Genomic DNA, 13379 nt, shown 5'->3' with positions numbered 1-13379 from the left:
CTCTTTTGAGAACTGGTGGTTTGAGTTCTCGAGCTGGTCTGAATAAAGTTAATAAAACAAAGCTCCAAAACACTAACTGTGTTTTCTCACCACAGATGCTGTAAGGCCTGCTGTATTTCTCCAGCAATGTGTTTTCAGATAAAGTTAATGCTCTACTCTTTTCCAATACTTTTATTTTTCTTTACAACTCAACGACTTTCAAAATGAAGCCTTGCAACAATGTCGTGGATTAAAAAGGAATACATGTAGCTCGTATTCTCACTAATTATGTAAATTTATTCAGAAACTCATTTGATATTGAACTAAAAAAAACTAACACGAGGACAGGCCATTGCCCAAGTTAAATAAAATCACTGTTTCAAGTTTACTGCAATGAAAAATTAATACTGGAATTTAAACTAGTAAAACACAATTGTTATGATAGATCAACATTGAAGTTTAGCTTGAACAAATATTAAAATTACTGAGAATGTCTAACTTTCCTTTAAGGTTGGGGACGTTCAATCCAATCTTGTCTGAAGATATCGTGTCATTTTTAATTCATTCAAATGGCCAATATTAATCGTGCATCCTTAACTGCTGTCAAGAAGGCTGAGCAGAGCTGTTTTCTAATGCTGAGGATTCCTGGAAGATTACTACCCATGTACTCCAAAATTCTGTAGCTACTACCTTTAGTATCAGAGGATGCATCCCATCAGGACTATGCAATTTATCGGTGTTTAATTCTCATTGCTTTCTATAGGACCTCTTCCTCTAGTGATAGTGGTTATATTTATTTTCTTTTCTCCTTTTGCCCATTGATTGTTTAGTCATTTTGGAATGCTATTATTAGTGTCTTCTACTGTCAAACAGATCCAAAGTACAGTATTTATTCAACTCCTCTGCCACTTCCTGGTTCCACATTATTATTTCACTAGCTTCATTGACTATGAGGCCTTGATTTGATTCAATTTATTGTATTTTTGTAATGATACACGTGACAGAGAAAAGTGTTGTAGTGTCGCCAGTTTCCAGCACCATCTTAAAACAGAAAAAATAAACTAAAACATATAATATAAAGGCATAAAAATACAGAGATAAAGAAAAAGTGTTCAACTTTAACGTCCTTCTTTTAAGTACGCTGTCATGGGCCATGGGCCTGGGTCAGGAATGAGTCCCTTTTACAGCACCGCTGCTACTGGAACAAAAGTCGCCACTCTTCGGTGCCATCTCCCCTCCACTGACACCCTCACCACTATGAATCCTCACTGGGTCTTGCCAATGCAGACACCATTAATGCCATAGAGTACAACAACGGCCCAAACTCGACTCTGCCGCCGCCTCCATGAATTTTAGCTGGACAGACACCACTGGGAACCCACACTCCCCTACATCACAGCAGCCATGAGTCAGCATCAGAACTGCTTTGTCAATGCAGAAGCCATCGGGAACCAAAACTCAACTCAAGTCCGCGCTGGGCTCACTTGCCACCAATGTCATCGCAGCGACCTAGCTCTTCAACAAGAGTTAAGTAAAATAAGAGAAAAATGAAAAAAAAGGGAAAAAAAAACAAAAGCAGATGGAGCGGACAAGCCCCAGGCTCAGAAGTCTTACTCCCCATCATCTTACCTATCGGTAGTTAGTTTAGCAAATGTTTACTTGGGCTTCTGTCTTCCTTACATATTCAAAGAAGCCCTTGCTGTGCATCTTGATATTACTTGTAAGTTTTTTACATTTACTTTCTTCCTCTATTACTTTTGTTGTGGACTATAACCAGCTATTACTCGTTTGGTTGTTGGTGTGCAATTGAACCAAAAAAAAAGCTTACAATCCTTAACTGAGATAACACGGTGTAGAACTGGATGAACACAGCAGGCCAAGCAGCATCAGAGGAGCAGGAAGGCTGACGTTTCGGGCCTAGACCCTTCTTCAGAAATGGGCCATTTCTGGATAAACGAGGGATATTGCATTTTGGTACAACAAACAAGGGTAGGGCTCAAAGTCAATAAATGAGGAGCTGGCAAAGCCCACCCGGTCAGACAGCAACTGAGGAGCAGAAAAGTCAACGTTTCAGGCCGAAACCCTTTGTCAGGGCTTATACGATTAATAGTAGGGCCTTGAGTAGTGTAGAACAGAGTGACCTAGGGGTGCAGGTACATAAATATTTAAAGTTTGCTTCACATATAGACAGGGTGGTTAAAAAGGTGTTTGGCATGCTTGCTCAGTCTTTGAGTAGAGGAGTTCTGACACTTATGTTGAGGTTGTAAAGGACGTTGGTGGGGCCTCTTCTGGAATACTGTGTCCAGTTTTGGTCACCCTGTTACAGGTAGGATATTATCACACAGGAGATGGTTCAGAAGCGATTTACCAGGACGTTGCTGGGTATCGAAGGTTTCAATTGTAAAGAAAGGCTGGGACTGTTTTCACTGGAGCATAGGAGGTTGACAGGTGACCTGATAGAAGTTTATAAAATAATGAGAGGTATAGATAGAGTTGATGGTAGCCGTCTTTTCCCCAATTTGGGGAATTTCAAGACTAGAGGGGGGCATTTTTAAAGGTGAGAGGAGAGAGGTTTATACAAAGACATAAAAGGTAACTTTTATTTTTACAGAGGGTGGTTCGCATGTGGAATGAACTTCCTCCGGAAGTGGTGGATGCGGGTACAATTACAACATTTAAGAGACATTGGGATGGATACAAGAGGAGGAAAGGTTTGGAGGGATATGAGCCAGGAGCCGGGAGGTGGGACTAGCTTAGTTTGGGATTATGTTTGACAATGGACTGTCAGATCAAGCAATCTACTTCCATGCTGTATGACTATGACTATTAACTATTTTCTTAAATGTATGTCATTGATTTTCAAATGATCTTTGCTGCTAAACTTCTTTCCCAGTATACTCCAGCCATCTCTGCCTCACTTCTTTCTAATTGCCCCTTGAATAGTGTTACTGCACCAGCTGCACCCAATGGGGCGAGTACCTTGCTGACCCTACTCCTAGAAGCTCGAGCAACCTACACAGGTAAATAATAGATTTTGAGTGGTCTATGTATAGATAAAACAAAAAAAATCACCTTTAAGATGGTTACAATCAAGGACCATGTGAAGTTTGGAAACTGTAAAAACAGAAATGAATACAGCACCTTTTAACACAGAGGAACATTTCAAAGTGCTTCAAAGGATTGTCATAAATGAAAATTTGATAGTCATGTTACAAGAGATTAGTTAAGGCAAATCTTCAAATGCTTAGCTAAAGAGATAGGTTTGAAGAAGCTTGTTAAAAGGAGGAGGAGTGAGGAGCTGATAATTACAGGAACTGAATTCCAAATCTCTGGCCTCAGACAGCTGAAAGCATGGTCACCAATGATAAAGCGTTGGGAGAGGAAGGAATGATGGGGACCCAAAACAATAGCTTCAAAATTCCCAATACCTCTTCCTATTCAATTGCTGCTCATCCAGTGTTGTTTGCTAGGCAAACAGTCTGACAATTTAAAGATAGCAAAGTGGTCAACCTGGGCTAACAGTGATGTAGAGCTAGGAGTTGTCAGGATCTGTATGAAAACTAATTTCAAATGTTGATGCTGAGGATAGGCATGTAGATATGAGGGGACCAAGAATTGATGTTTGAGAGAAACCAGAAGAAATCATGTGCAAAGAGGGGGAGAAGGCATTATAGATGATTCACCGGCTACAAATGAAGAGATAACACAACAACAGGCATACACACCTGGACAACAATAGAAGAGAACGGTATTGATAACTTATCAAATTATTTTCTCATCCAGTAAGTGCGAGCACTCTCATATTCAGCCTTATAGTCCTGGAACGACTTATTACTACGACTTCAGCATCTTTGGCCATGCAACTTCCTTCACCCCAAAGGCAGACACACTCAGCTCAGCCCTTTTTTGGTTCAAGTACTAGAAATTCCAAGATCAGCTCCAGCAAAGAACATACTTTTCAGCTGTAAAATACACTATAATTATACATTACTCTAGTACATCAGCGTCTCATTTCCACAGTCATATACAGGGCAACGTGTACTGACAAGTTAAGAACAAATTGTGCCAGTCCTGCTGTACAATTGAATCGGTTTATTTAAGCACACAAAATCCACCAATTTAGTTAATATACTGACTTCCTGAATCTTGAAACTATTTTAGCAGTATCAATTTCATATCATCATCCAACACCATTTAACTTTGGTCCGTTATAAGTGATATTCCCACGATCCTAACATAATAGGAACTAATGCCCCGTAAAGAAGCAAAATTGCATAACACTATAATATGCAAGGTGAAAAGTAACTTTTTTTTTAAAAAAAAACTTTCAATTAATGAATGAATTAAATTAATTCATTCATTCAATCTAGCACTGAAAACTTCTAATACAGCATTTACAGTTTCCATACAGCAAGTATATTTGTTTGTACTTACGTTGGCTTGCCAGCTGTGTACTTATTTCTCCTCTGGCAGTTATTAATGTTGAATTACCAGCCCACATTTCTCTTTTTCATATCTTTCATACTGTGTTAGACAGCTCTCTTCTCAAAAGCACAAGTGCAATTCAATCACATTGCTTAAGAACGTGCAGCATACCACTATTATTTTGCAATGGTTAATTACGCAGTAAAGTCACCCAGTTGAAAAGAACAACATGGCGAAGTTATATGAAGTCAGTCTTAAGGAACTATGTTATAATCACTTCTATATCCCATCCATTGGTTTTCTCATTTGACAGTTAGAAACAATTTGAATTTAAAAGTTTTGCAACTTCAGGAATTCTCAAGTGCTTACTGCCACTGAATTATTCTCGAAGAGTAAATTATTGGCAGACATTATTGGCAAGTGTGGCAAACAATTTTCACATTGCAAGTCCAACAGTAGGCTAAATGACCAGATGACCAGATTATCTGTTTAATATTGCTGTCATGTGCAGAAAATCCTTGGACCTGTTTATCATTGAGAGTGAAACCATCCCTTGCCCTTACATAGCCAAACCTTGCACTAATCCAAATCCCACATCTTTATTCTCTCTCATCATCTTTTAAAGGTATCTCCATGAAACCCATCTCCAGCTTCCGGATCCTTTCTCTCTCAAGTTCATCAACTTACATTTGTGATACTCATGTTCGTTGAAATAATGAATAGTTCCATTATTTCAGAGGATATCATGTCCACATGGGGGCAAATAACACCTTCAACTCCTCTGTAATTTTAGGTAATGTCCTTTACTACACAAATCCAAAATCCAGTCACCTTCAGTTTGGTATCCATTATTTTCACAATTCTATGTTAGAATTGCTATGGTTAGATTTTCAGACTTTCAACAGGACTGGAAAAACATTGCTTCTACCCATTTTCCAATTGTCATGGTCAACCATGCCATACTCATCTGACAACCTCCCTTTTTGTCAGGTTTAGTAGGTCCATTCTTGCTTGGTTCCAATCTTACTGCTAGATGATTTCAAGCAAAGTCTTCTCTTCCAACCCCAAAACAGCTACATTTGGAGTACCTCCTTTTGCCCCGCTATTTAGCAGTTGTGCCATCAAATATCTAGGTCCTAAAATGTGGAATTCCCCTGCCTTCACTGCTCCACTTCTCAACATCCCTCTGCCAATTTAATGATTATTCTTAAAAACATCTCCTTGATCTTTAGGTCATTCTTCCTAATACCTTCTTTGACTCAGCATCTCTATCCCAGTGGAGAAGTTCAACAGTTGTGCCTTGTAAGTTCAAGTCTACTTTGTGGGGTTAACCATGTGAAGATAGGGAACAGAACTAGGGAAATGAAATAGGTGGGAGAGATTCAGGAAATTCTCAAAGGGCCAGATCAAAATGTTAAACCAAGAGTGCACTTAAACATTTCACTGCAGTTTTTTTTTGTATTATTTTGTGGGATGTGGTTGTCATTGGCTAAGCTAGCAATTATTACTCATTCCTAATAGCCCAGAAGGTAGTTAAGCATCTACCACATTGTTGTGGGTCTGGAGAATGGCAGGCACTTTCCTTCCCTAAAAGGGCATTAGTGAACCAGACTTCTTTTTTTTTTTAAGAACAAGATCAACAGCAGTTCCACAGTTAACATTAGACCCTTTGAATTTGAATTCAATAAGAATCTGGAATTATCATTTGCCATGGTGGATCCCCAGAACATTATTTAGGTCTCTGGATTAACTGTACTGCAATATTAGCACCAGGTCATCAACACTCCCTTCTATTTAGTTCCAACATACTTTATATCAGTTTAAAGTTAAACTTCCAAGGTGACAACTGCAGCATTATACAACTTTCCACAAGTCTGAAGATTCCAAGAGATGCAATGATACTTATTCACAGTGCTCAGTTAACAAACAGCAAAACAATGCGATAAATAGGGATGTTGAATAACTCTATCCAAGCACCCTTGCCCATTGTTAAAGATCAGTCAAATGGGCCACCGTATGCTTGCAACGCATCTCCAATCTGCTCATCAAATACATCAGCTATAGCTGTACTTGGATTTCCAGAAGGCATCTGACAAGATTCCACATTTACTACACAAAGTACAAGTAGGAGGTAATATGTTAGTATAGGCAAATGGTTATTTTCTGTCAACTAGCTAGACAGTATGCATAAATGGATAAGTGGAGTTCCACTGGGTTTGTTCTGGGGTGTCAGCTTCTTACAATTTATATTGGAGCGAAGAAACTTTTGTGGTGTAGTGATCATGTACCTTCCTTTGAGCTAGGATGCCTAAGTTCAAGTTTCATCTGCTCCAGAGGTACACGATAACAGGCTAATTAGAAAATATCTAGATGATGGGACGAAGGCACAGTAGCTCATTTTGCAGACAAAGATAGTTTGGAAATTACAAAAACAGATTGTGTTAGAGAAATTCAGTAGGTCTAACAGCATCTAAGGAAGAAGAAAAAGAATTGATGTTAAATCTTTGAACTTCTGAAGAAGTCATACTGGACTCGAAACGTTAACATTTCTTTCTCTCTCCACATATGCTGCCAGACCTGCTGAGCTTTTCCAGCAACTCCTGTTTTTGTAAGCTAATGGAATCCTTTAGGATAAGAGTAAGTTGACTTAACAGCAATGATATCATGCTTCAGTTATGCAGGGCATTGGCGAGATGACATCTCAAATACTGCACGCAGTTTTGGCCTCCTTATTTAAAGAAGGATTGAAACATGTTGGAAACATTTAAAGGAGGTTTACTAGATTAGCGTAGGAACAAATTACTGCAGATGATGGAATCTGTACTGAAAATAACAAATGGTGGCGATCACACCAAATCAAAAAGCATCCATGGAAAAACAGCAAGCTAATCAGAGTGCTGAAGGGTCATCTAGACTCAAAACGTTAGCTTGGTCTCTCTCCATGGATGCTGTTTTCCTTACTAGATTAGTAGATTGTCTTATGATAGGTTGAAAAGGCTGGACTTTTTCCTTCTCCCACCACCGCCATCCACCCCCCCACCCAACTCGAGATGAGAATACGGAGGAACGACTTGATTGAAACACAGATTTGGCAAGGTGGATATGGAAACGATGCTTCCCTATGAGGACGGTTACATGTGGACTGATTCCCTTGCCTAACCACAATCTAGGTGTTTTTTTTGGCTTGGTGGGGGAGTTGTTGGGGGGGGGGCAGAGCAAACTGCAGCATAGAATTCAAACTGAACAGTTCAGCACGCACATTGAACTGAATAGCCTCCTTCTGCTCTTATATGTTAATACGTACATCAAAGTTGGAAAATCAGCCTTTTTATATAAACAATCACCAGTTACAGTAAATGAAACAAACTCAGCTCTAATATTGAATTCAACTATAAATACACCCTTTCGCCCCCACCCCCAAAGAAACAAAAAATTGGCACACACTCCTTTAGCTGAGGGTGAATAAGTGACCTTCTCCCAGGGCTGCTGCCAATTCCACTCAGTAACAAGTCAGTACAATGATCTACTGACCCATCCAAAATTGTGACAGAATAGATTTCAAAATTTAAAATAATAGTAAAACTCTTTGCAGGCCTTCAAACAATCAAAGAAGTCACTTCCAGAATTCTCACAACCATGTAGTTTCTAAACACTACTATATATGATTTTAATTTAAAAAACAAGAAATGATACATTTCAATTTTTATTTTAAGATTACCAATTCTGAACATTTAAAAGGGAAAGTTGCTACAGCATTTTGGTTATATGGACAAAAACCCTAGTCTCTGAATCTAAGCAAATTAAACATTCAAACATAAATGTACTTCAGACCATCTGACACTCACCAGTGATTTACAAAATCACATAAGCAAGCCACTTAAGCACAAAAAGGTAGAAAATCAGCTTTTAAAAAACCCGAAAGAACTGCAGATGCTAAAACCAAAAAAACAGAAATTGCTGGAAAAACACAGCAGGTCTGTCAGTATTTGTGGCGATAAATCAAAGTTAACCTTTTGGGTCCAGTGACTTTGGTTAAAAAAATTCTGATTTTTCCTCCACAGATGCTGCCAGACCTGAGTTTTTCCAGCTATTTCTGTTTTTGCTATAGAAAACCAGCTTGTTGCATGCAAGAATAATTCATCCCCTTTTCCCAACTCTGAAAAGGGGCAAACAAGAAAGCCAGAAGTGTGTGTGAATTAAAACTATAACATTTCCTCCATTCAAGCCCCCGCAATATGTTTCTGAAAATATGTTTCTTAGACACTAAAAGACTTCCCAATATTCAGGAAATTAAGTATGTTGCTAAAGACAGGAGTGTAACCAAATTGCTGAATCTTCAAAAGCTTTCATGTGGCCCTACAAGTAGTGCTACAAGAGTTAAATAACGTAATTAAATATATAAAAAATGCAGTGATCATTCAGAAATAAATGTAGGGAAGAGGAGGTGGAAAACTTGCACTGCATTGAATCCTCTGACCACATATGGTGAAGGGCTTTGGTACTCCTCAAAAGGCACTAGATGAAATGCAGTTTTTCTTTTTGCAGTGCAACCTCGTGAGAGCACAGCCCTCTTTGTAAATTTCCTTCAGATACCATACGCAACATTAACAAAATAAAACCATTTCCTAAAATAAAACACACAATGAACAGATTATAAACCGGGTAGACACCTGTACAGTGTACTCGGAGATGGGAGAGACAGAGCGTGGAAAAAAAAAAGTCCCATTTGCCTCGAAGAGTTCAAAAGCACAAGAAAGACAGAAACACACACAAAGGAAAAGGAGCAGCCACATACTCAAGATGGGATCTCCAAAATGAGGTGAAAGCACCGGCCTTCCTCGCTTGAGAAAGTGGCCGTCAACATCACTGGCCACACATAGACGAAACAAAATAATATTTTTGACCGGTTAAAACTTAAGTTGAAAGCCATATAACAAAAGAAACTGAAAAGCTCTCCGGAGGAAAGCTAAAGGGAAGGTGGTCTGTGTGTGTGTGTGTTTGGGAGGGGAGGGGTGCTGTGGGCGTTGCTTGGGAGGTATTTGGCAGTGGGATGGTAAGTTTCTCCAGCAGAGTCGGTATAATGGAGGGTTTGTTACTCACTGCGCGACGCCTGTTCATTTAAAGCGAGTAGTACAGAATGATGGTGGTGAGGGACAGCTCCTGGCACTCACTCACTCACACACACAAATATATATATATATATATATATATATATTTATTTTCTCTCTCTCTCTCTCTCCCTGCTGCCTCCTCCTATCCCAGGACCGGTGTTACCATGTTCCAGCCGCCGTCGCTAGGGGACGTCAGCGTCAGGTCATAGGTCAACCCTGAGGTGTGGGGCCAGGAGGGAAAATTAATCACAATAACAAACAGCAAACAAAAGTGACCACTCTCATTCAGGTTTTATTTTTAGAGAAAAAAACACCATTTTTTTTAGAAAAAAACGCAACTCCATTGTTGTTTCTGCCCTCCCTTCCTTTACTTGGGCCATCTGCATAACCAACACCCACCCTCGCGTCATTTCCGCTCTCTATATTTCCCGCCAATCTTCCCCCTACCGCCTGCAGTGAGTCCGGGTTGGGTTCTCAATGGTGTCTTGTTGCCAGTTGGACTATCACATCCATGAATTGTAGTTTCAATTTTATATTGGAAGAAAATGCATCTATTTAAAATATAGGAGATAGTAAGGACTGCAAATGCAGGAACTCAGGGTTGATAAAATGTGGAGCTGGAGGAGCTCAGCAGGTCAGACAGCGCCAGAGGAGATGGACATTCGACGTTTCGGGTCTGTGGACTCTTCATCCTTTACCTGATCCAAACAGAGTTAACATTTAAAGTCCAAAGATTCAAGAAACAAAGAACTGCAGATACTGGGAAACTGAAGCAAAAGCAAAAACAGAAACTCAGCAGGTTCTGAACAAGGGTCCCTGGACTCAAAATATTAACACTGCTTTCTCTCCACAGATGCTGCTGAGTTTCTCCAGCAATTTTTGTTTTGTTCTGTCTTCGACACTGATTCATTTTACCTGACAAAATGTGAATCTTGATCCTGAGCGAATGATGTTTGTTGCGAACTCTCTAATACTTCCCCCAAGCCCTTCCCCCAACCACCACCTTTCCTTTTGGCCTATGTCAACTGGTTGTTGCAAGCTTTGCTTTCGAAATAACTCCACAGAGGACAGTATCCTGTCACCAAACCAGGCTTTATTTACACATAGAAAGTCCTTGATGATGGTCTGGCCGCCTCAGAGCTAGTTCTCAGAGTGAATAGAACTTCTGACACCCCTGATCATATCTGTCAGCCAGGGCTCACTGATTGGACCAGGTTAATAGCTCCAATCAGGGAACTCTGAATCCACCTGGCTGACTTCATTCCAAGCCTGCAACCCTTCCCGTCTAAGTCCTGGGACATAGGCCTGTTCTTATTCGTGTAGCTTCTCCTGGGACACTTTCTCACTGAATCTGGTTCTTCCAACTCAGCCTTGGATATGGGCAGCGTGTACCGGACCGTAGCCCACCTCTTGTGCCTGGAACGTCTCAGAAGAAATTTATCTTCTTCTTGAGGTGTAAAGGCATTAAGACTGCGTAATCCTCTGTGTCCATCTCCAACTCTAACATGTCTTCGATGCTAGACGGAGGGGAGAACCCAAGGGTTCTGACAGAGTTTCTGGCTATTCTGACAGTCCAGCCATGTTTTGCTCCTGTCCCGTTTGTGGGTTTACAACTTTGGTGTGGTCCACATGCTTGTTCAGGACCACCTCACCTACCTGAACTTTGTATGTCTCTGAACCTGACCTTGCATTGACCTCGCTTCTTATCCATACAGGGTCATTTTCCTGGTTTCGGCACCAAACTTGGTTCCTGAAGTAAACTCTCTCTCTTGCTTAGAGGAGTCTTGTGTCCAGCAGTGGTTGTCCTGATTCTGCTTCACCCTGCCCATCCGAAGGTCCAGGAAAATCAGATTTAACCTCATGCGGAGTCTTCTTTCCATTGGCAACTCTGCTGGAGCTATCCCTTTAGATATATGATATATATGTTCCGCTAATCAAATAGAAACCAGAGCAGTTTGGTATTGAGTGAAATGAATGCAATGTCTCCAAATTTGCAGATGACACTAAGCTGGGTGGCAGTGTGTGCTGTGAGGAGGATGCTAAGAGGCTGCAGGGTGACTTGGACTGGCTAAGTTGGCAAATGCAATATAATGTGGATTATCCACTTTGGATACAAAAACAGGAAGGCAGATTATTATCTGAATGGTGGCAGTTTGGGAAAAGGTGAAGTGCAACAAGATCTAGAAACAGTCACTGAAGGTTGATATGCAGGCGATGAGGATAGCTAATGGCATGCTGGCCTTTCATAGCAAGAGGATTTGACAACCGGAATAGGGATGTCTTGCTACAGTTATACAGGGCCTTCTAAAAAAAGTCTTCTAGTCTGAGGAAGGACATTATTGCTATTGAGGGGGTCCAGTGGAGGTTCACCAGACTGATTCCTGGGATTGCAGGTTGAACATATGAGGAAAGACTAGATCGCATTTACTGGAATTTAGAAGAATGAGCTGGGGATCTCATAGAAATATACAAAATCCTGATAGGACTGGACATGCCAGATGCGAGAAGAGTGTTTCCGATGTTGGGGAAGTCCGAAACTATGGGTCACAGTCTAAGGAGTAAGCCATTCATGAGGAAGATGATGAAGAATTTCTTCATTCAGAGTTGTGAACCTGTGGAACTCCCTTCTACAGGAAGCTGTTGGGGCCAGTTCATTAGATATATTCAGGAGGAGTTGGATGTGGCCCTTGCGGCTAAAGCGATCAAGGAATATGGGGAGAGAACAGGAATAGGATACTGAGATTGCATGATCAGCCATAATCATATTGAATGGTGGTGGGGGCACGAAGGGCTGAATGGCCTACTCCTGCATCTATTTTCTATGTTTCTGTGTTGGCTGTTTCTTTAACTTCCCTAAAGTCTGTGTCTTGGCTGGGAGACTGTTTCAAAGGCTGACCCTTTGTCAGTGGCAGATGTAAGGGTGGCAGGATGGAGGCCAGGTACATCCGAACTTTCTGTGATAATTCACCAATCCAAGGAAAGACCTAAGCTCCAGCACAGATGTGAGAACCAAGACACCTTTGATCTCCCTCACTTTGTTTTCAAATGGGTGTAATCTGGTCTTGTTGACTCTGTAGCCCAAGTAGGTCACTTGAGCTGACTGGAACACACATTTTTGCCTTCTAAAGTGTACCCCCGTCTTGGAGAAATATCTAAAGACCTTGTAAAATGTTTTCCATCATCCGCTGAAAAATGGCACAGGTTGATGATGCCTTAAATGGCAGTTTTGTATAGTGGTACAAACCATTATAGGTTTTAATTGTAGCATATTTCTGGGAATTTTCATCTAACTGCAATTGCAGTTATGCATGGCTCAGGTCCAGCTCTGTGAAGGATGGCATCCTGACCAACTCTGTGTATGAGACCTCTATGCAAGCGATTGGGTATTTATCCAGCTGCGAGAAACAGATTACTGTTTGTTTAAAATACTCACAAACGCAAACCGACCCATCAGGCTTCACAATCAGTACGACAGACACTGCCGTTCCACAAGTGTACTGGTTTGATGATCCTTTCGCTTTCCAGCCTCCTAATATCTGCCTTTACTTTTGGACACAAGGCAAATGGCACTGCAGAATCGTGGAATTGTTTCCTGATAACATGCAATCCCCTTGGCTCCTTTGATAGTCCCTAGATTTTCCTGATAAAACTTATGGGTACCTAATTTGGTCTTCACTCAGGCATGTTGAATCGCTCAAAGTGAGTCTTTCTCAAGCAATTTCATCAGGCTTGGGCCCGAGCCTTATACAACAAGCAGTGCTAACGGAACCATCTGTTTCTCATACGAGACTGGAACTGAAGTTGTACCCTTAATCTGTAAAGATTGCCTGGTATAGGTCCTCAGTCCAGCCCGGGTCTTAAGAA

The 13379-nt window shown here is 40.8% G+C and overlaps 1 protein-coding gene across 4 annotated transcripts in view; it reads right to left on the bottom strand.

Moving 5' to 3' along the window:
- LOC109917771 (protein tyrosine phosphatase type IVA 3-like) overlaps positions 1-9699 on the bottom strand; it is a 121435-nt gene extending 111736 nt beyond the window's left edge. The window contains exon 1 of one of the 4 annotated variants that reach the window (XM_048596104.1): positions 9679-9699. Coding sequence is in view for 1 of the 4 variants with exons in the window: in XM_048596105.1 (XP_048452062.1) it covers positions 9505-9522 (18 nt within the window). In the remaining 3 variants the exon portion in view is untranslated. Of the gene's footprint in view, positions 1-3051; positions 3074-9504 lie in introns of those variants that run through there. The other 3 variants (XM_048596105.1, XM_048596103.1, XM_048596102.1) reach the window with 3 other exon arrangements.
- Between the last annotated feature and the right edge of the window lie 3680 nt (positions 9700-13379).

This window comes from Rhincodon typus, chromosome 4 (assembly GCF_021869965.1).
Source record: "Rhincodon typus isolate 14 chromosome 4, sRhiTyp1.1, whole genome shotgun sequence".
In the NCBI taxonomy this organism is placed as follows: domain Eukaryota; kingdom Metazoa; phylum Chordata; class Chondrichthyes; order Orectolobiformes; family Rhincodontidae; genus Rhincodon; species Rhincodon typus.
Note: the sequence above shows the minus strand (reverse complement) of the source record. Positions and strands in the feature narration are given on the sequence as shown.